Source organism: Arachis hypogaea, chromosome 16 (genome assembly GCF_003086295.3).
Source record: "Arachis hypogaea cultivar Tifrunner chromosome 16, arahy.Tifrunner.gnm2.J5K5, whole genome shotgun sequence".
In the NCBI taxonomy this organism is placed as follows: domain Eukaryota; kingdom Viridiplantae; phylum Streptophyta; class Magnoliopsida; order Fabales; family Fabaceae; genus Arachis; species Arachis hypogaea.
The window spans coordinates 24,525,846-24,547,059 of record NC_092051.1 but is presented as its reverse complement, the minus strand read 5'-3'; the positions used below and the strand labels follow the sequence as shown (position 1 = coordinate 24,547,059).

The following is a 21,214-nucleotide window of genomic DNA, read 5'->3' as shown; positions in this document are numbered from 1 at the left end:
TGGTGCCTGTTGTATAAAGTGACGGTGAAGCATCTCGAGTTTCTCATGTTCTGCTCTATTACTTTCACCAACGCTTGACAAAATTCATGCCCAGTCCCCATTTGTGCCTCAACCATTTGTCCTTGGACCACGAATAGCTCAGCAAGCCTTCTGTAAGTGGACTTAACCAACGAAGTTATCGGGAGGTTCCTTGTCCCCTTTAACATAGAATTCACACATTTACTAATATTGGGTCCACTTGTCATATTCTATCCGATTGACCTAATCACACATAGCCGGATTCTCAGTCTGCATAATGTCAAACCAATAATCAAACTCTGCTTTGGTCTTCGCATAGGCAGCATTCACCAACATTCTTCTCACGTCTTGACCTTTGAAGGTCAAGCTAAAATTTGCCGTCACATGACGAATACAGAACGCTCGAAAAGCACGTGGAGGTAGCTAACCACCATTGGGTGCCTCAAGGGCAGCTTTGATGCCATTATGCCTGTCAGAGATAATAAGGATACCTTCCTGTGGCGTCACATGCTGTCATAGGTTGGACAAGAAAAAGGACCATGACTCCGCATTTTCTCTCTCCACAAGTGCAAACGCTATCGGCAAGATGTTTGAGTTCCCATCTTGCACTATAGCCAGCAGTAAGGTACCACCATACTTGCCATACAAGTGGGTATCGTCAATGCTCACGAGGGGCTTGCAATGTCGAAAGGCCTCAATGCAGGGTAGAAATGTCCAGAAAAGACGATGAAAGTAGACTGTCGACTCATCGACCTGATCCCCAAGATGAATTGGAGAAGTCTTCAACACTGTAACCGTGCCGGCCATGGTGGACTGGACGCCTAGCATCCAACGTGGCAACTCGGCATACGACTCTTCCCAATTCTCGTATATCTGTGCAATTGCCTTCTGCTTTTCCATCCAAACCTTCTTGTAACTAGGCCTGAATCCATAATTGGCTTCCGTTGCTTCCTGCAAGACCTTAATCGTAACCGCAGCATCCGCCCTAACCAATGAATAGATCCTCGCACAGATAACATAGTAATCAAGCTGCCGATGGTCACTCGAAATGGAGGTGGCCAAGCAAGTGTGCGGACCGTTGTACCTCCTCACCTCCCAAGTTCCCTTTCGCGCATGAAGCGAGATGCGAATCAACCAACTACAACCTTTGTCGAACTCCTTGCATTTCCTATGATACTTCAGATGATCCGACTCTAACACCCTGTACTCAATACCTTGACGGATGCTATAATCCTTCACACTCAAAACAACTTCCTCTTTATTCTGGAATGATTGCCTAATCTGAAATTCTGTAGAACTCCCAACGGCAGCATCTCCGTCTGACTGTTGCCCCATAGCCTCCAAGTTTAGAGTGGAGAAGTGCATAGGATACTGTTGTGTGCCAAAACTTAAAAGGCCATACTGTGTATGTGGATTGGCACCTGTATCATCATCGCTGTCTCCAATTATATCAACAGGCTCCTACTCTGAGTCATCGTCCTGCATTGCATTCTCAACTCGATCAGGTTCTCCGACCCCTACAACATCAGGAATAGTGCCAGCACCGTTATCCACCTCATATGTCTGCTGTCGGACCCCACGACTCTCGAATGGTACAGAACCAACTGCCTCCGTACGGTCTAAATCAGCCGCAAAGGAAGGAGATGCAACATACGGAACAGTTGGTGCGGCCGGAGCCATCGAACTAGAGGCACCGCCCATGGCAGTCGAGTGAGGAACCGGAGCTGATGCCCCAGAACTATCGACACCGACCTCCAACTTCGCATACAGCTCGTGTATTCTCACCTCTGGAAAACTCCTAAGACAATGAAACAGAACCCGAATATCTTCATCGGCCGCTATCACAAACATGTCATACTTAACATCGGTTGACACAACTGCGATGGGAATCTTATAAAATAATTTCTTCACCCACTTGCTCCCAAGTACCGTAAGCTTTGACAATATGCTGTTCTTTAGATCTAACAAGGTACTTGATAAACTGATAAATATACTCAACAGTTCTCTATATCAGTGAACTTCACACCGTATTTCTTGCTTCTTTGAATTTTTCTAGAGCAATGTACTAGCATCAGAAAACTCTCATCCTCACTTGCCATTGTGAAAATGCTCCTGTTCAACACAATGAGATTCACCGTGTATATATAGAATTTTCACTGAACATAAACCGTGCTAGAGTACCAAGGTTTATGTATAAAAATCTCCACTTCATAAACCGTGGCAGGGTTCCACGATTTATGTATAATTTTCTTTGTTCATAAACCGTGGTAGAATACCACCGTTTATGGTATAATTTTAAAACGTGGTAGGGTTCCACGAATTACATAAAACAGTAATAGGACACAAAAGTAAACAATTCTCAATTGTTGCAATTGGATAAACATTTTCTTCATTTATTTCATTTAGGTAAATTGCCCTAGTCTGATTAAATTCAATTTTAATTATTTTGAATATTAGTTTTGAAGTTGCAGAATTCGAATCAATTCGATTATCTAATTAGTTTAATTTTAATTAAAATAAATCAATAAAAGTTAATAATATATATAATTTTATCTTCTAATTGTAAAATCTTTCAAATAATAATTTTAAGCTTAAATTAATGATATATTATTTTTTTATTATTATATTATATATCTATTGTATTTAGAGATTTTTTTATTTTTTTAAATTTTATTTTCAATTGAAAATCTAATTAGTAATTACTCGATTCAATCTAACCCGAATTTAATTGTATCAGTTCATTTTTTTTTAATCTGAACCAATTCTGTCCGTGATCATCCCAATAACGTGTGTAACACAATTTGGGTTAAGCTAAACCCGGCCCATCAAAACGGGTCGGCGCTCCAGAACTTTTTATTTCCTCGTTTCTTGAATTAAAAAAAAAAAAAGAAAACTTGTTTCTTCATCCTGTTGGAGTGTTGGTTGTGATGAGTAGGGAGATCTGAGAAGAGAGAGAGAGAGAGAAAAGAATGGGGGCAACTCCTCACTCCAACGGGAACGGTTCAATATTGGATCAGGAAAATGGCACTCTATCATCCCCCGGCAGCGCCACCCACGCCATATCATCATCGGTGGACTTCGGGACGACAGAGGCGGTGGAGTACGTGCGCTCGCTGACGGACGTGGGGGCCATGACGCGGCTGCTGCATGAGTGCATCGCCCACCAGAGGGCCCTTGACGTCCAACTCGACGACCTCCTCTCCCAGCGCGGCGACCTCGACCGCCACCTCCTCCACCTCCAGCGCTCATCTGAGGTTCTCGATATTGTCAAGTCTGATTCAGACCACATGCTCTCTAACGTCTCCTCCACTTGCGACCTCGCCGATGACGTCAGCCGTAAGGTCCGGGAGCTCGACATCGCACAGTCGCGAGTCCGCTCCACGCTCCTCCGTATCGACGCCATCGTAGAGAGGGCCAACTGCCTCGACGGTGTCCACCGCGCTCTCGAAAACGAGGACTATGAGGCTGCTGCGAAGTACGTGCAGACGTTCCTCCAGATCGACTCTCAGTACAAGGATTCCGCCTCCGATCAGAGGGAGCGCTTGATGGGCGCCAAGAAGCAGCTCGAAGGGATCGTCCGGAAGAAGCTCTCCAACGCTGTGGACCAGCGTGACCACCCTTCCATTCTGAGGTTCATTCGGTTGTATACGCCGCTGGGTTTGGAGGAGGAGGGTTTGCAGGTTTACGTTGGGTACTTGAAGAAGGTGATTGCGATGCGCTCGAGGCTGGAATTTGAGCAGTTGGTGGAGTTGATGGAGCAGAATAGTGCCGGTGGCATCAATGCTGGTATGAATCAGAGCCCTGTTAACTTCGTTGGGTGTTTGACTAATTTGTTTAAGGACATTGTGTTGGCAATTGAAGAGAACAGTGAGATCTTGAGTAGTCTGTGTGGAGAGGATGGGATTGTGTATGCGATCTGTGAGCTCCAGGAGGAGTGTGATTCGAGGGGTTCTGTGATCTTGAAAAAGTATATGGAGTATAGGAAGTTGGCTAAGTTGTCCACTGAGATTAATGCTCAGAACAACAATTTGCTAGCTGTTGGAGGAAGCCCTGAGGGACCGGACCCGCGAGAGATTGAATTGTACTTGGAAGAGATCCTCTCGCTGATGCAGTTGGGTGAGGATTACACCGAGTTCATGATTTCCAAGATCAAAGGACTTACTTCTGTTGATCCTGAATTGGTCCCGCGTGCAACCAAGGCTTTCAGGAGTGGTAGTTTCAGCAAAGTGGCTCAGGATCTAACTGGGTTTTATGTGATTCTGGAGGGATTCTTCATGGTGGAAAATGTCAGGAAGGCTATCAGGATCGATGAACATGTACCTGACAGCCTTACCACTTCTATGGTAGACGATGTGTTTTATGTGTTGCAAAGTTGCTTAAGAAGGGCAATATCCACTGCTAATATCAGTTCTGTTGTGGCGGTTTTGAGTGGGGCCAGTAGTTTGTTGAGCAATGAATATCAGGAAGCCTTGCAACAGAAAACAAGAGAGCCGAACCTTGGTGCAAAGTTGTTCTTTGGTGGCGTTGGTGTGCAGAAGACTGGGACAGAAATTGCAACGTCTTTAAATAATATGGATGTTAGCAGTGAATATGTTTTGAAGCTCAAGCACGAAATTGAGGAACAATGTGCTGAGGTAATTGCAATATTTTAAGTACCTTATAGTTTACATTTCATCAAAGCAGTAAATTTGCTTGGTACATCCAGGTTTATCCATGGTTGTGCTCTATTTTACAGAGGAAGGCAATTTGATATTCTAGGGATTAGTCATACAAGAATTTGATTCTTATGAATTACAAAAACAATCATGATGAAAACCAATAGAGCAGTTGTTTCTAGCTGTGCACAGTAGCACATATGATCAAAATTATTGCTTCGAGTAATATTAAGAAATTAATCTTGGATGGATATAGAACAGCATCAATATTGAACTATACTATTCCCAGAATGGGGTGAAATATATATGGTCAATTTTTTTTAATCAACTTCAGGCTGGCGTAGCTAATACAGGCAGGTTATTTGAATTAGTAGATAATTTATTAAAGAATTGCTCTTAGTGTTCTTTGGAAATAGTATTCTGGATTATTTTCAGTTACAGGCCTATAACTTATATTTTTGGTGCCCATGTTCTTTTGAGAATCTTGTTTCACATTCTTTGACAGTGAGGACCCCGTAGAACTATGATTTATCTAACAATAAAATTCTCCCAGTTTCCTTCTGTTCTGTTTGTTCTTGTGTAGTTCGAACTGTGTTTCTTTGGTACTTATAGAGACTGATGTGATATCTAATTCTTGATGGGAAGTATCATTTTTACCATACATTGGACGGCAATTCTGCTAATTAAATGTGACACATATCTCTCTAGCTTCCACAAGACAGCCCCTTTCAGATGAAGGAACTTTATGGATCGATCAGAGTTACATTATTATTTTTCCAATTGGTCTTTAATATCTGGTATATGGTGCCATAATCTGTAATAGTATCAAAATGGCTCTCATGTGTAGTATTGCTTTGCCCAATATAATAATATAATCACTGTATAATTTTAGCATTAACTGACCGAATTACTTTTTGTAGGTTTTTCCTGCGCCAGCTGACCGAGAAAAGGTGAAATCTTGTTTGTCTGAGTTGGCAGATAGCAGCAATGCTTTCAAGCAAGCTCTGAATGCCGGTATTGAGCAACTTGTTGCAACCATTACGCCACGAATACGACCCGTATTAGACAGTGTAGGAACAATCAGCTATGAGCTTTCAGAGGCGGAGTATGCAGATAATGAGGTGAATGACCCTTGGGTTCAAAGACTTCTCCATGCTGTGGAGACAAATGTGGCATGGATGCAGCCATTGATGACTGTTAACAATTATGACACTTTTGTTCATTTGGTTATTGACTTCATTGTGAAAAGGCTTGAAGTCATTATGATGCAGAAGAGATTTAGTCAGCTTGGTGGCCTTCAGCTTGACAGAGATGCTAGAGCTCTTGTAAGCCATTTCAGCGTCATGACACAGAGAACTGTTAGAGACAAGTTTGCCCGTCTTACACAAATGGCAACCATTCTAAATTTAGAAAAAGTTTCTGAGATCTTAGATTTCTGGGGTGAGAACTCGGGACCTATGACTTGGAGATTAACTCCAGCAGAGGTTAGGCGTGTATTGGGTCTACGGGTTGATTTCAAGCCAGAAGCCATAGCTGCTCTTAAGTTGTGATACCAATCTATATGGTCTCTGCACATTCTTCTTTCCTTTAATTATTTTATTAAAAGAAAAATCTTCCAGATAAGTATTATATATTCATCCTTCCTGTTGTTAATTTTTACTGTTTGGGCTGGCTCTCAGTTATTTTATGTTGCTTGCATTACGTTGTTGTTGGCTTCATAAGGGAAAGACCGAAAGAGTGCAAGTATAATCAGTCTTTGTATGCAGAGCATGTTGTACAAAAGGTCATTATTCTTCATTGCTTACCGTCCAATTTTGAGATTAAATATGTTGTATCTTTTGTAAATCAATTTTCGAGAAGGAAATCTGTTGGATAACTTCCCATGCTTATAACCCATGTTAGTGTACTTGTACCTGTGTTGCCAATCTTTGTATAATTTGCTATTATTTTGTTCTGGTGATTCTGTCGCGTCAAGAATAGTAGCACTACAATTATTGACTATTTCCATTTTCCACGAAATCTCAACATATATTTAAAATTGCAGACACAGGAGATTGGTAATACGAAACTTAAATGAGTTTTAAGCATGATTTTCTTAACCTTTCCTTTGATAGAGGCTGCTGATGCCCATGTACATATAATGCTTATTTTATGCTGATCAGTGGCAGAGTCTTTTGCAATACTCACAAGTCATTAGAACATAAGGCAAGAAGCAGGGATTTAAAATGTTACAAGTAGTAAAAGTCTGAGAAATCTGCAAAAAAAAACAGGACAATCAAGCTTTCACACCAGTTTCACAAAGGGGGAAGTTCTGATCTAAACAACAAATCCTGCTTAGAAGGTAATACATTCTGTGAGCAACGTTTGAGTATTAATTTGACCTCTATTAAGTATATGAATTAGAGGAATATGCGTCCAAAACAAAAAATCACAAACAGATAGATGTCAGGATAAAAAAATAGTTTTAAAAAAAAAATTAGACATGAGCAGTCCCCTGGGTGAATTTTGGGTCCTCACATCTGTACTTGCCATCAGGGCCAATTCCAAAACCTTTTGGATCAGCGAAAACATTCTCTAGAAGCTGGCTGCGGGGTGGAAGGGGGCTCTCATCTGAATACTCAACAGCATCATCAAGGACCTCATCAATCTTTTTCTCTATGCTCTTCAATTCTTGTTCATTTGCTAATTTGTTCTCAATCATGTATTTTTTCAATGCAGATATCGGATCCCTAGCAGCATAGCGTGCCTTCTCAGCTGCCAAAGCATAAACATATCATGATAAACATGGGTTCAAAAGTGAATGTTACTAAGATACCATGAGAAATACATAATGGAATTGCTTACCAGGATCACGAAGCTCATCAGGATCAGCCAATGAGTGACCTCTAAATCTATAGGTCTCACATTCCACCAAAGTTGGTCCATCTCCTCTTCGGGCTCTTTCAATTGCCTCCTTTGCGACTTCCCTAACCTTCAAAACATCCATTCCATCTACATGAACCCCTGCCATTCCAAATGCTGGTCCTTTCTTCCATATCTCAGGATCTGAAGTTGCCCTCAGATGTGACATCCCAATAGCCCACAAATTATTCTCCACAACAAAAATAATTGGCAATTTCCACAAAGCTGCCATGTTAAGGCATTCATAGAACTGTCCATTGTTACAAGTTCCATCGCCAAAGAACGCCAGTGTCACGTGATCAGCACTTGCCTCTTTGAGCACCTCCCTCCTGTACTTGCTGGAGAATGCTGCTCCAGTTGCCACAGGAATACCTTCACCAATGAAAGCAAACCCACCAATCAAATTATGCTCCTTTGAGAACATGTGCATTGAGCCACCTTGTCCTCTGCAGCACCCTGTGGCCTTTCCAAAGAGCTCACTCATGACGGCACGTGCTGGTACGCCCTTACTCAGCGCATGAACATGGTCCCTGTAGGTGCTCACTACAGTGTCTTCCTTCTTTAGAAGCTTGATGAACCCAGTTGACACAGCTTCTTGGCCATTGTACAAGTGAACAAAACCGAACATTTTGCCTCTATAGTACATCTGTGCGCACATGTCCTCAAAGAATCTGCCTAATATCATGTCTTCATAGAGCTCCAAGCCTTCCTCTTTGGTAATGAGCTGCAACACAAATCCAAATAACTAAACAACAATCTCAAACATCTATTTCTAGAATCTGCAAGAAATGAGCTCTTCTTAACGTTTAATCAATCCCCAAAATCCATATCATCATGTTATGGAGTATCTCTACACGATTGAAAGAGCACAAATAAAAAAGAGAATTAAGCATCGAAAAGTTTTGTCCATTCTGTTTTTCAGAAGCCCATCACGCAGAATTGATGCAATGCTGGAAAGGGAGAGAAAACGAGGGAAAAGGGAGTACCATATTGGCGCTGGATTTGACCATTTTGCCGTTGGAAACATCGGTGACAGCGGCAGCAGGGGATCGGCGGCTGTGAGGAATAGCAAGCTTAAGGGGAGGGGTAGGATTGAAACGAAGGCTGTGTGGAGATCCAAGGAAAGATGGAGAACCTCTGAATCTGAATCTGAAGGGATCCGAAGACAATGACTTCTCATTGGATCTGATTCCGACAGGGACAGGACGAGGTTGAGCAAAGTTGGTTGCTGAGAAAGACATTATCGTAACTTCCAATGAAGAGAGAAAAATGTGTATTACGTTTTATTATTGTTATTATTAATTGGCTTATTATGTTAATGTAATTCAATCAGAAAAGAAAGGAGTAGGGGCGGAGGATACAAGGGAATAAGACAATAATCAGCGCCTTCACCTATCTATCTATTTAAGTATTTACTATTTATCAAAGAATGATGAACAAATCACCTTCACTTAACTCTCTCATTTCATACACAGGGAGAGGGAAAGAAGCCACATTCCAAATGCGACATGCAAGCCACCAAAACTCAACCAACTTTTCCTACAATTACTATCTTTACCTAATAATACTAGGTGATTGCTATGGTGCCTAAAAGTGTTTGCCTAACTTATCAAAAAAGGTTAAAAATTAATATTTAATTTTAAAAATATAAAAATAAATAATTATTAAATATTCAAATATTACTATAAAAAGTAAGTTAGGTAAAAGTTAGGCATCAAGTTATAGACACCATAGAATTCACCATAATACTATTCTTATATAATCATTAATCATTAAAACTAGCAAGTGGACCTGCGCGCTTACGCGCGGTGAAAAAAAAATTATGGCCTAAACTTTTATTTATAGGTATTTATATATATATATATATATATATATATATATATATATATTTTTAATTTTTATTCATTACATATTAGAAATTTAACAGTAGATTCAAATAATAAAGATTGATTATGATTTAGAAAAGAATGTATAATCAAGTATAAATTTTAATTATATAATATAAAACAAATGATTAATTATAGCAGCTCAATAATACAAATTTTTTTGTCCTATACGTATTGAAACCTTTATGAGAACTTTGTAAATCTAGAATATTGAAATATATTATTTGAGTGTAATTTGAATATTCAGCATTCATTTAAGAAAAAAAATGTTGAAGCACAAAATTAAAATTCAAAGAAAAAAATTTTGTTGTTTGAATCCAAGAATTGTATTTATTTATTTAAAGGCCTTGAAATTATAGTGTCAAAATTAATTTAATGTAGAAAAAAATTGAAAATGTTAGATAATAAACTAATATGGAAAATATTATTTGTACACTAAAATTAGCTACTAAAATCAGCCACCAATATATTTGTTTATAAATACATGTGTGATTTAATTTATTTTCAATGTGTATTTGTATTTTAACATGTGTTTTATACTAGTGGCTAACTTTGATAACTAATTTTAGTGTGTACACGTAGCATAACCCAATTAATATAAATGTAATTGTACAAAAATTATCTATAGTAACTTCATTGTGAATTATTGTTGTTCTAGATATAAGTTTTAATTTTGGCCCTGTAATAAAAAGTTAAGTTCATTTTCAAAAATGAAATTCTCTTACATACCGTACTCCATGAACTTGGATACCCATGATATATTGATATTTGTCTGCCTCTTTATTATTTAGTTTGCTTTATAAAAAAAAAAAAAAGGAGTTATGTATGAGATTAATAAAGACAATAATATACTCTTTAATGTTCAAAATTTGAGTGACTAATGCACACTATACCTAAAATGTTAGTTAAACATGAGATGAAATCTTCAATTATTAAAATAATATCTTCCAAATTTACATTTTATATGTTAAAATCAATAAATCATTAATATTAAACTAAAAGCTAAAATAGTTATATTTGTAGCATTAACACATAACTTAGAAGCCTAGTGTAAATCAGTACATGAGTATGGGAGAGAAAATAATCTGCATCTTATACATAAATTTTAGAGGAAGTTACTGTTTATCCAAAAAATTATTAAAAATCAAATACAATTACTGATTATAAAATATTAATCCTTGGACTATCTCTCCCCGTTGAAAGCAAATGTTTTTGGGATTCTGATAGGACTTGTTTTGTTCTATTATTCTGGCAAACCTGCTGTAAAATATTAAATTAAATTGTAAAAAATATTTTAACAAATAAGGGTCCATAGCTCAGTGGTAGAGCATTTGACTGCAGATCAAGAGGTCACCGGTTCGAACCCGGTTGGGCCCTTTTTATTTCTTTTTCTATTTATTACCTTTTGTTTAATGAGTGTCGCAAAAAGACAAACTAAAAAATTATTAACTAGTAATTCTTTTTGGTAGGAAGCAATTATCAGCCGTCCTTATATACAAGGAAAAGGAATATAATTAGAGATGGTGTATGAACGACACCAATAGTTGAATCATATACGATATAAGAATGAGGACTTTTCAAGTTAAAATGGAGCAGAATTCATATTCATTTCGCGTGAAGAAACTCATGGTCGAGTATTAAGAGTATCGATACAAACTCCATATACAAGGAAACGGAATATAATCTTCTAGAGATGGTGTATGAACAACACCAACAGTTGAATCATATACGATATAATACACTGAAAACAAATCGTCTTCTGGACTTCTTGAATTTTAAGTTGGAGGTAGTTCTGGCAGAGAAAAGGAATATAATTAGAGATGGTGTATGAACGACACCAATAGTTGAATCATATACGATATAAGAATGAGAACTTTTCAAGTTAAAATGGAGCAGAATTCATATTCATTTCGCGTGAAGAAACTCATGGTCGAGTATTAAGAGTATCGATACAAACTCCATATACAAGGAAACGGAATATAATCTTCTAGAGATGGTGTATGAACAACACCAACAGTTGAATCATATACGATATAATACACTGAAAACAAATCGTCTTCTGGACTTCATGAATTTTAAGTTGGAGGTAGTTCTGGCAGAGAAAAGCAAACATGAAATTGGGATGAGAAACATTGCACTGAGAACCCAATAGGAGACGAAATGGATACCCAAACAGGTTCTTACTTACGATTCAGTTATAAAAATAAATCATCTTAAATAAAGGAAAACTCGGCACATCCTTTCGAGTCCAGCTTTTTACAGTAGTTGGCATATGGCTTGTGCAATCAACAGCTAAAGACTTCGTTATATTGCATGGCAACTTAAGAGCTGCTGCACACAAGAGGCATAGCTTGATTGTTAATTGAACATAATTCCAGATACACCACACTTCTTCATGTAAAATCAATAAACCAAATCTTAGCTACATCGATTACAAATCCCAAAACTCATGTTTCGTTTGATAATTTTAGCGCTCTACTAAATAAGTAGTTAAACACTTGACACTTCAGGACATTTTGATCCACACTTTTGCAAATGAAGCAATCAAGCAGATAAATAATAGCTTGCGGAGAACTGCAAATTATTGATTTAGGTTATACAGCCATGTTAACATAAAGGTGAATGCTATGGTGCCTAAAAGGTGGTGCCTATTTACTAAAAAAGATTAAAAGTTATTATTTAATTTAAAAGATATAAGAATAAATAATTTTTAAAAAATCAAAACTTACTACATTAAGTAAATTAAGCAAAATTTAGACATTAAATAAGTTAGGCAAAATTTAGGCAAAAACTCATAAGCACAATAGAATTGGCCAAACATAAAATGGGTCTGAACTCTGATCACATTCATGTCTACGGAAGATATAAACCATAAACGCAAACATTTCTACTGTCTGAAATCTCAAAATGGTCACACCCATATTTTCCAAAGTTCATACTTCATAGCACTAAAACTCATAAGGAGTCGCCAACGTATATAAATATAACCAACCCAAAATGGAAAAACTACAATATCCATAAGAATAATAAACCCTAGATAACACAAAAATTGACCGGACAGAGCCTCTAGTCAAATAAGCTGAATCCCATATCATCATCACTCTCTTCTTGGGGTTCTTCCTGTAAAATTGCAAGAAACAATAACGTATTAGAAAACCATAAGCTAGAACAACACCACCACCACCACAAATAATGAATTACCTTCTTCTTCTCCTCAGCTGCAGGAGCTGCTGCTGCACCACCACCACCACCGGCTGCGGCAACAGGGGCGGCAGCAACAGCAACTGGAGCCCCACCTCCTCCACCGCTGGCTATCAAATCCTCAACATTTCTTTTCTCAGCGAGTTTAGCGAATAAGCTGGGCCAGTATGACTCAACTGACACCTTGGCACTTTTCAACAAGGACGAGATATTTTCAGCCTAACAATAGATTAAGGAGATACACATCATCCTTGAACGAATTCATAATCATACCTACCAATCCAACTTACCCAAAACTTAAATTTACTCCAAATCAATTCAATCAAGCATCAATTAATCAACTGATAAAACGAAAATCAGATTATACCACATCCGATAACGTAATATAACTGAATAAATAATACCCTATTTCAATCAGCAAACAAGATGTTCATTATGAATCCCAACGACAAAGTACTCCAATTGATCCAATATATGCCAAGAAAACATAACCCTAGATCAATCAATTACAGAACACACGCACAGGTAGCCCTAAATTAAAGGATGAGGAAGGATACAGTGACAGGGAGTTTGTCGTCGTGAAGGATCATAACGGCGTAACTGCAAGCAGCCTCTGCAATCGACATTTTCACACTACAGAAGCAAAGAAGGAAACAAAAAAAAAGATTATATTCCGAAAACAAAAACAAGGCCTTCAGAACAAAAATGAAAATAGAATTGGTTTCGATGTATGGGATTGGAAAAAACCTTACCCGGATAAAAGGAAATTGGAGAAGGTAGAGTGAAGAGTGGTTTCTCTGCAACGAAAATTTGGTGCGCGCCGCAACGGTAATGCGATTCTAGGGTTTCGAGGGTTTATTAAATGCTATAACAGCAACCACCAATCGTTTATGCATTACATGGGCCTTTTGCAGTTTAGGCCTATTTCATATTTTTCACATTTCGTTTTACTAGGACAGCCCACCACAATTGGCCTAAAAATATCACAGATTTGTTTGTTTTTGTTTTTGCAATTTTTTCTCTAAGTCACTATATTTTGATATCCAAAAAGTCAAACACACAAGGCTCTAGAATTTGAGCAAACAATTCAAATTTTACTTTACCAAATTTTGCAAGTACTAGTTTTTTTTTTTGGTGACTTGCAAGTACTAGTTTGATGTCCTACACGGAACCTATTAATTTTTGTTTTAACTTTTAAGTGTTATTGTTAAGTATAATTTTTTGTCATATAATATTTTTTTGAGTAATATTATATGATCAATAAAATTTATTATTTTTTATTAATAAATAATTAATACTAAATTTTTTGAATATTAAATTTTAAATATTAAATATTAAATTTTAATAGTATAAAAATAAAGTACTAATCTAAAGTGTTGACTAATATTTTTGAGAAATATTAGAGAGTTATTAGAATTTATTGTTTTAGACCATCAGCTTATTTATCAATATTTAAAAATATAGAATAAAGTATATTATTGAATTACTATACTAAAGAAATTGAATTGATAACTAAGTAATAGCTAAAAATAAAAAATTTGATGGCCTTCTAATATTTTTTTTTGATAAAAATATTGGTTCTCTAATATTTTTTTATTTTTATTTTTTTGTATGTTTTTCTTTTCACTTAAAAATTATATGATGAAAAATTATACTTGAAAAGAAAAAGAAATTAAAAAGATTCTAATGAATAAATAAATCAATTAATCATTTAACAAGACATTAAAATTATTCAGTATAAGTATATGATATATCAGGATGAATATTAGAGTGTCACTAAAATTTATTATTTTTTGTCAATAATTAATTAAGTGTGGGTTAAAAATATATTGTTGGATTACTAGCTAAAAAGAATTAGATTGATAATTAAAAATATTGATAAAAAATAATAAATTTGATTCGTCTTCTAGTATTTTTTATATCACAGCTTGTCAGCTTGAAATCAATAAAGAATTACAGTAAGTTAGTCTATTGCCACCAAAGAAAACTTCAAAGGAGATTTTGTGAACTTTACTAAGCAAAGCAAAGTGATAAATTTGGAAGAGATTAAGAATACTACGCATAGCATATTGTGGGAACCATGTGTTGATGTGTACATGGGTCATGTTTATGAGCAACTCAGCTAGCAAACCATGCAGAATCTAAGGAGAGCAGGTCAACTAAGTACAAACTGAAACCTTTGTATGCATTCAGCATCCAACGTGCCGGCCTAGAAAACTAAAAAGTTTGCACTGCACAACTCATTTTGCAGATTTTAGAACATATACAATTACAGACATTTCTCTGCGCATGCCTTAATTAGTAGCAATTCATGAGATTCAGGACTCCGATAATATTAAATTAACAAGACCCTAGACGTTTATTTTTTTAGATATAGATAAAACTTTGATGTAATATTCAGTTATTAGATTGTGTAGTATTTTTTAAAATTATGACCATATTATCCAATAACTGAGTGTTATACAAAAAAAATTAGCCGACCCCTATAACCCTTTTTCTTTTTCCCTAATACTGATCATGCTCAAATAATCAATAATATAAATCAATAATAAAAATAATCTTTAGAAAGTTTATATATAAATCATACTGATAGTATAGTAAAGTTAATTTATTACCACGTGTCAAATTAGTTGCGCATTTAAAAATGATATATCTGCACTTTATTTAAACTAATAACAATGATAAGGAGTTAATAAAAGGATTAAATTTAACTCATATTTGAAAACTAAATTAACATATCAAAATTTTAAAGATCAAGTTAATTCATTTACGATATTTTAAAAATATTTTACATATTAAAATATATTAAATTTATTGTAAGTATAACAACCTATTGATTAAGATTAGGTATTCCAGAAATACTCTAATTGAAATAAATGAAGGAGGAGAGAGTGGTGAGAGTCGGGTAGAGTGTCTGGTGCACGAAATTGTGATCTCTGGTAATGGCTCCAAAGGTTTGGTGCTCTAATCTCAATTCATAATTTGTCACAACTTCGATACAACTAACCAGCAAGTGCACTGGGTCGTCCAAGTAATAAACCTTACGTGAGTAAAGGTCGATCCTACGGAGATTGTTGGTCTGAAGCAAGTTATGGTCACCTTGTAAATCTCAGTCAGGCGGATATAAAATAGTTATGGAGTTTTTGAAAATAAAATAAGGATAGAAATACTTATGTAAATCATTGGTGAGAATTTCAGATAAGCGCATAGAGATGCTTTCGTTCCTCTGAACCTCTGCTTTCCTGCTGTCTTCATCCAATCAGTCTTACTCCTTTCTATGGCTGGCTTTTTGTAAGGATGTCGCCGGTGCCAATGGCTACTTTCAATCCTCTCGGAAAAATGGTCCAAATGCTCTGTCACAGCACGGCTAATCGTCTGGAGGCATCACCCTTGTCGATGGCTGCATCCTATTCCTCTCTGTGAAAATGGTCCGATGCGCTGTCATTGCATGGCTAATCATCTTGGAGGTTCTTGGTCATACTGGAATAGAATTTACTATCCTTTTGCGTCTGTCACTACGCCCAACACGTGCGAGTTTGAAGTTCGTCACAGTCATTCAATCCCAGAGTCCTACTCGGAATACCACGGACAAGGTTTAGACTTTCCGGACTCTCATGAATGCCGCCATCAATCTAGCTTATACCACGAAGATTCTGATTAAGAGATCTAAGAGATACTCATTCAGTCGAAGGTAGAACGGAAGTGGTTGTCAAGCACGCGTTCATAGGGAATGATGATGATTGTCACGTTTATCACATTCAGGTTGAAGAGCGAATGAATATCTTAGAAGCGGAATAAGTTGAATTGAATAGAAAAATAGTAGTACTTTGCATTAATCTTTGAGGAACAGCAGAGCTCCACACCTTAATCTATGGAGTGTAGAAACTCTACCGTTTGAAAATACATAAGTGATAATGGAGTTCATTGGTCTCGGCCCCAGAGGGGAACCGGAGTAACCAAGACTCCTAAGACAATGATAAAAAGTTCTATTTATAATAAACTAGTCACTAGGATTTACAGAAGTAAGTAATTAATGCATAAATCCACTTCCGGGGTCCACTTGGTGTGTGCTTGGGCTGAGTTTGAAGTCTACACATGGAGAGGTCATTCTTGGAGTTGAACGCCAGCTTTTGTGCCATTTTGGGCGTTGAATTCCACTTTGCAACTTGTTTCTGGCGCTGGACGCCAGAATTGGGCAGAGAGCTGGCGTTGAACGCCAGTTTGCATCATCTAAACTTGGGCAAAGTATGGACTATTATATATTGCTGGAAAGCCCTGGATGTCTACTTTTCAACGCAATTGGAAGCGTGCCATTTTGAGTTCTGTAGCTCCAGAAAATCCATTTTGAGTGCAGGGAGGTCAGAATCCAACAGCATCAGCAGTCCTTCTTCAACCTCTGAATCTGATTTTTGCTCAAGTCCCTCAATTTCAGCTAGAAAATACCTGAAATCACAGAAAAATATACAAACTCATAGTAAAGTCCAGAAATGTGAATTTAACATAAAAACTAATGAAAACATCCCTAAAAGTAACTAGATTCTACTAAAAACATACTAAAAACAATGCCAAAAAGCGTATAAATTATCCGCTCATCAGTGTCCGAAGGCAAAATATGGTGAGAATTTCCTGATCAAGAAGATTAAGGGAGAGAGTGCGGAGAGGGTTGCATCAGGTGATAAGGAGGATTTTTAACAAGGTAGTTTTAGAGTGGCTTCAAAAATTTTATTCCGTGATAAGGTGGTCGGTTCCTCTAAATCCTTGGGGCTCACTAGGGTTGATGCCTTAGATGAAGATTCAATGGCGGTTATCACGGAGAAACAAGGTAGCCTAACGCCTCCAAAGATTAGGTTTTATGAGGAGGCTAGAAACACTCTATCTGAATCTTACAAAGAGGCCATCATGATTAAAGTTCTTGAAAAGCATTTCAGATATATGGCTTTGGTGCATAAACTTAAAGGTGCTTAAAGGAGGCTGTGAAGTCTTAGATGTTGGTTTTAATTACTTTTTAGTCAAATTTAATATCAAGAAGGATAAGGAGAAGGTATTATTAGAGGGTCCATGGATGACGTTAGGGCATTACATTGCGATCAAGCTATGGACTTCGAATTTTAAACTATGTGAGGCATCGTTTGGGGACACAATGGTTTGGATACGGATTGTAGGGTTGAGCATATGGTATTATCATGAAAAGGCCATGATGCGGATTACTTGGCTATAGGCAAACCTGTCAAGGAGAGGATATCGCAACCAAGTCGACAGAGAGGGAAAGTTTGCTAGGGCTTGTATACAAGTGAATTTGGGGTTGCCAGTTGTTCGGCGAGTGGTTGTTGACGACGTTGAATATAATGTGGAGTATGAATGTATGCCATTGATATGTAAGAAGTGTAACTGTTTCGGGAATATAGCAGGGGAATGTAGCACACACATGGTTCCTTTGGTGGCTGTAGATGTACAGGAAGGACCAGTTGTTCATGAGAGCCATCCGGTGAATCAGAATCAGTAGACTTTTTAATTTGGAATTGCATCCTTGATGCCGTGGTAGTAGTGGATTCTGCGAAGAAAATGCAGGTAACTACATTGCATGAAAAGGTAAATGTGAAGAAGCTGTTGGACAGAGAAGGGAGCTAGACTAAAATTGTTAGAAGGGGTAGAGAAAAATTTGGCTAGAAAACTAAGGCCCAAGCGGTGGCTAAAGACTTGACACCCCCCTTTTTGGACACCAGTTGCGAGAAGACTGGATTGAGTTGCGGGTTGCTTTCTTCTTCTCACCAAACTTCATCAAAGTCAAGGGGGAAGCTCAACGGCGTATCTGTAGCTGGGTCTTTGACTACTCCCCGCTCAAGAATGGCCACAAGAGACACAGACTAGCATCGCTGCAAAACTCGTCGACACACCAGAACAGTGACGACGCGGCGAAACAACAGCAACAGGGTAACATGCCGACAGTGGCTTCCGTTATAGTAGGGAGCATTCCTAAGCAGCTATTTGTGCCGAGAAGGTAAGGAACACGGGAGGTTGCTGGTCTTTCATCGGTTCACTAAGGGTCCACTGTGAGGTTGGTTCCATTTATGCCCATTTATTTTTATGGATCGTTTAGATACAAATTTCTTATCTTGGAATACTAGAGGGGCTTCTAACAAAATGGTCCAAGTGCATTGCAAAGAGTTAGTTCATAAATTTAGTCAAACTTTTTTTTATTCTTTATGAAACTCATGTGCCTTTTGAACAAATGAAACTCTTTTGGAGTAAACTTAGTTATCATGATATTGGGATTGTGGAAGCTAGAGGTCATAGTAGGAGAATCTGAGTGCTGTGCTCTAATTCTATGCTGACTATCAAAATGGTAGATATAGCTGACTAATGTATTAGTTTTGAAATCTCTATGGACAGTGGTTCTAGTTATTGTAGTGCTATATATGCTAATCCACATGTTCATAAGTGAATGGGTCTATGGAATGATTTGATCAGGATTTCCAATATAATTCAGGGTCCCTGAATTGTGTTTGGAAACTTTAATGAGATTTTGATGTAAAGTGAGGTTAGAGGGGGTGCTTTCAGTTAGGCTAGGACGGAGATTTTTGCAGAGACTCTGGCAAACTATTTTTGTTTGATATGGGGGTTATTGGAAGAAGTTTTACTTGGTACAGGAAGGTTAGAGGGGGTTTGCAGGTTGTGAAAAAGTTGGATAGAGCTATTGTTAATCAGGAGTGGCACATGTTGTTTTCTGAGTCTTATAATGAGATTTTGGGGCGTCTTCATTCTGATTACTGTCCTTTGCTTGCCAAATGTACATCGGCTGTGAAAGCCAAGAGAGGTTCGAGACCATTTAGATTCCAAGCTGCCTGGATGACTCATCCATTTTTAGCAATGTTATTTGTGCAGCTTGGAATAATTTAATTCTATTAATTTTTTGAATCATTTGGTTGAAGTTGAAAAATTCAACCATTGCAATGGAGGGAGTACGTTAAACAATTGAATTGTTTGGATGGTACAAACTAGAGTACTAACTCCGATTTATTATTTTATTATTTCTATTTAATTAACTGATCAACTTACTTTGCTTTGTTATCAAGCATTTTTTTGAATTTGATTTCAAAAGGGGTCCCTGATGTGGTTAGAAGTTTGATCGAGGTGCAGAAGGATGTTCTTATTTTCAATAAGAAAATCTTTGGTAATGTGTTTGTTAAAAAGAAGGAGTTGGAGAGGTAATTGAATGATGTTCAGATTTTTCTTGAGGGTATGGAGGATCCAAGGTTGAGGGTGAAAGAATAAGGTATTCATGATGAGCCAAATACTATCCTTCTCCAAGAAGAGCTTATGTGATATCAGAAATCGAGAGAGCAGTGGGTTCGGTATGGTGACAGGAGCACTAAGTTTTTTCACTTGCAAACGATCATCAGGCGAAAGCGAAACAAGATTCATGGACTATTTCTTGAAGATGAAACTTGGGCTACTGAGCCGTAGGAGCTAGAGAAAGAAACAAACTCCTTCTTCCAAAAGCTCTTTTCGACAAGAGAGAATATTGATCTAAATGCTATGGGAGAATTTTCCAGTCATTCCTTTAGTAATGAGGCCTATCAAAAGTTAGTTGAATCGATGGCGTTTGAAGAGGTAAAAAGGGCTGTAATGACCATGAATTCTTTCAAAACTCCGGGACCAAATGGTTTTCATGCCCTGTTTTATAAAAAATTTTGGAACTCTCTGAGCTATGATGTGCGAGGTTTAGTCAAGAGAGCCTTTAAGAGAGAGAATCTAAATGCTGCAATTTTTGAGACATACATTATTTTGATTCATAAAGTTGAAGCTCTTACTTCCTTAAGAGATTTTTGTCCCATCAGTTTATGTAATGTTCTTTACAAAATCATTACAAAAGTGCTGGTGAACAAGGTTAGATCCTTTCTTTCTGAAATCATTGGTCTGCTTTAGGGTGGTTTTATCCCGGGAAGAGGTATTATGGAGAACATCATGATTACAGAGAAATTTATGAGTTTCATGAAGAACACTAAGTCTAGGAAAGGAACAATGGCCTTTAAGATTGATTTGGAGAAGGCATATGATAGAGTGGACTAAAGATTTTTTGAAGCTTTGGTCCGGTTTGGCTTTCCGACAGCTACTATTCATCTTATTATGGCTTGTATGACATAATTTTCTTTGTCTATTTTATGGAATGATGAGAAACTCCAAAGTTTTAATCCCTAGAGGGGTTTGAGACAAGGGGTTCCCATGTTCCCTTATCTCTTTGTGCTTTGTATGGAGTGTTTTGCTTGTTTTATTGCCCATCGGGTTTCTCAATGTTCGTAGATACTGGTGTTAGTTTTTAGACATGGCCCAAAAATATCCCATTGATGTTTGCTGATGATCTACTGCTTTTCTGTAAAGCTACAAAAGCTCAGGTAGAGGAAGTTATGAAGTGCATGGACTTATTCTCCAAAGCATTAGGCCTGCAAGTGAATCTTATTAAGTCTAGGGCTCACTATTCAAAGAATCTTTCTGTGAGAAGGAAGGAGATGCTCTCAGGAGTCTCTAGTATTCATTTTTGTCCGTACTTGGGAA

At 37.3% G+C, this 21,214-nt stretch overlaps 4 protein-coding genes and 1 non-coding gene across 6 annotated transcripts; 2 read left to right on the top strand and 3 right to left on the bottom strand.

The window, feature by feature from the left end:
- Window positions 1–531: 531 nt before the first annotated feature.
- LOC112756878 (uncharacterized) lies at window positions 532–1,353 on the bottom strand. The gene has a single exon (XM_025805490.1). The coding sequence runs from the start codon at window positions 1,351–1,353 to the stop codon at window positions 532–534; it is 822 nt and encodes a 273-aa protein (XP_025661275.1).
- Window positions 1,354–2,838: 1,485 nt separating this feature from the next.
- LOC112758558 (conserved oligomeric Golgi complex subunit 4) lies at window positions 2,839–6,549 on the top strand. The gene is made up of 2 exons (XM_025807261.3): window positions 2,839–4,652; window positions 5,594–6,549. The coding sequence occupies exons 1-2, from the start codon at window positions 2,988–2,990 to the stop codon at window positions 6,221–6,223; spliced, it is 2,295 nt and encodes a 764-aa protein (XP_025663046.1). The 5' UTR covers window positions 2,839–2,987; the 3' UTR covers window positions 6,224–6,549.
- Window positions 6,550–6,845: 296 nt separating this feature from the next.
- Window positions 6,846–9,124, bottom strand: LOC112758560 (pyruvate dehydrogenase E1 component subunit alpha-3, chloroplastic). 2 transcript variants are annotated; one of them, XM_025807262.3, is made up of 3 exons: window positions 8,561–9,124; window positions 7,518–8,298; window positions 6,846–7,427 (listed from the first exon to the last, which is right to left on the bottom strand). In XM_025807262.3, exons 1-3 carry the CDS (start codon window positions 8,813–8,815, stop codon window positions 7,150–7,152), a joined length of 1,314 nt encoding a protein of 437 aa, XP_025663047.1. In that variant the 5' UTR covers window positions 8,816–9,124; the 3' UTR covers window positions 6,846–7,149. The 2 variants fall into 2 exon arrangements, with proteins under 2 accessions (XP_025663047.1, XP_072076166.1); XM_072220065.1 differs by having other exon boundaries at window positions 6,893–7,427; window positions 7,518–8,319; window positions 8,561–9,113.
- Window positions 9,125–10,765: 1,641 nt separating this feature from the next.
- Window positions 10,766–10,837, top strand: TRNAC-GCA (transfer RNA cysteine (anticodon GCA)). Its single transcript has one exon. It is a non-coding gene; the product is annotated as a tRNA-Cys (tRNA).
- A 1,402-nt stretch (window positions 10,838–12,239) lies between these two features.
- LOC112758556 (large ribosomal subunit protein P1) lies at window positions 12,240–13,720 on the bottom strand. Its single transcript, XM_025807260.3, has 4 exons — window positions 13,414–13,720; window positions 13,219–13,294; window positions 12,662–12,880; window positions 12,240–12,580 (listed from the first exon to the last, which is right to left on the bottom strand). The coding sequence occupies exons 2-4, from the start codon at window positions 13,285–13,287 to the stop codon at window positions 12,527–12,529; spliced, it is 342 nt and encodes a 113-aa protein (XP_025663045.1). The 5' UTR covers window positions 13,288–13,294; window positions 13,414–13,720; the 3' UTR covers window positions 12,240–12,526.
- Between the last annotated feature and the right edge of the window lie 7,494 nt (window positions 13,721–21,214).

Excerpts from the sequence above, each read along its gene's own strand:
- LOC112758558 (XM_025807261.3), top strand. The coding sequence starts at position 2,988 with ATGGGGGCAACTCCTCACTCCAACGGGAACGGTTCAATATTGGATCAG. Across the intron at positions 4,653-5,593 it reads TTGAGGAACAATGTGCTGAG|GTTTTTCCTGCGCCAGCTGA; the intron begins GTAATTGCAATA and ends TACTTTTTGTAG.
- LOC112756878 (XM_025805490.1), bottom strand. The coding sequence starts at position 1,353 with ATGGGGCAACAGTCAGACGGAGATGCTGCCGTTGGGAGTTCTACAGAA.
- LOC112758556 (XM_025807260.3), bottom strand. The coding sequence starts at position 13,287 with ATGTCGATTGCAGAGGCTGCTTGCAGTTACGCCGTTATGATCCTTCAC. Across the intron at positions 12,881-13,218 it reads ACGACAAACTCCCTGTCACT|GCTGAAAATATCTCGTCCTT; the intron begins GTATCCTTCCTC and ends ATCTATTGTTAG. Across the intron at positions 12,581-12,661 it reads CAGCTGAGGAGAAGAAGAAG|GAAGAACCCCAAGAAGAGAG; the intron begins GTAATTCATTAT and ends GCAATTTTACAG.
- LOC112758560 (XM_072220065.1), bottom strand. The coding sequence starts at position 8,815 with ATGTCTTTCTCAGCAACCAACTTTGCTCAACCTCGTCCTGTCCCTGTC. Across the intron at positions 8,320-8,560 it reads TCAAATCCAGCGCCAATATG|TTATTTGGATTTGTGTTGCA; the intron begins GTACTCCCTTTT and ends ATTGTTGTTTAG. Across the intron at positions 7,428-7,517 it reads TGATGAGCTTCGTGATCCTG|CTGAGAAGGCACGCTATGCT; the intron begins GTAAGCAATTCC and ends ATGCTTTGGCAG.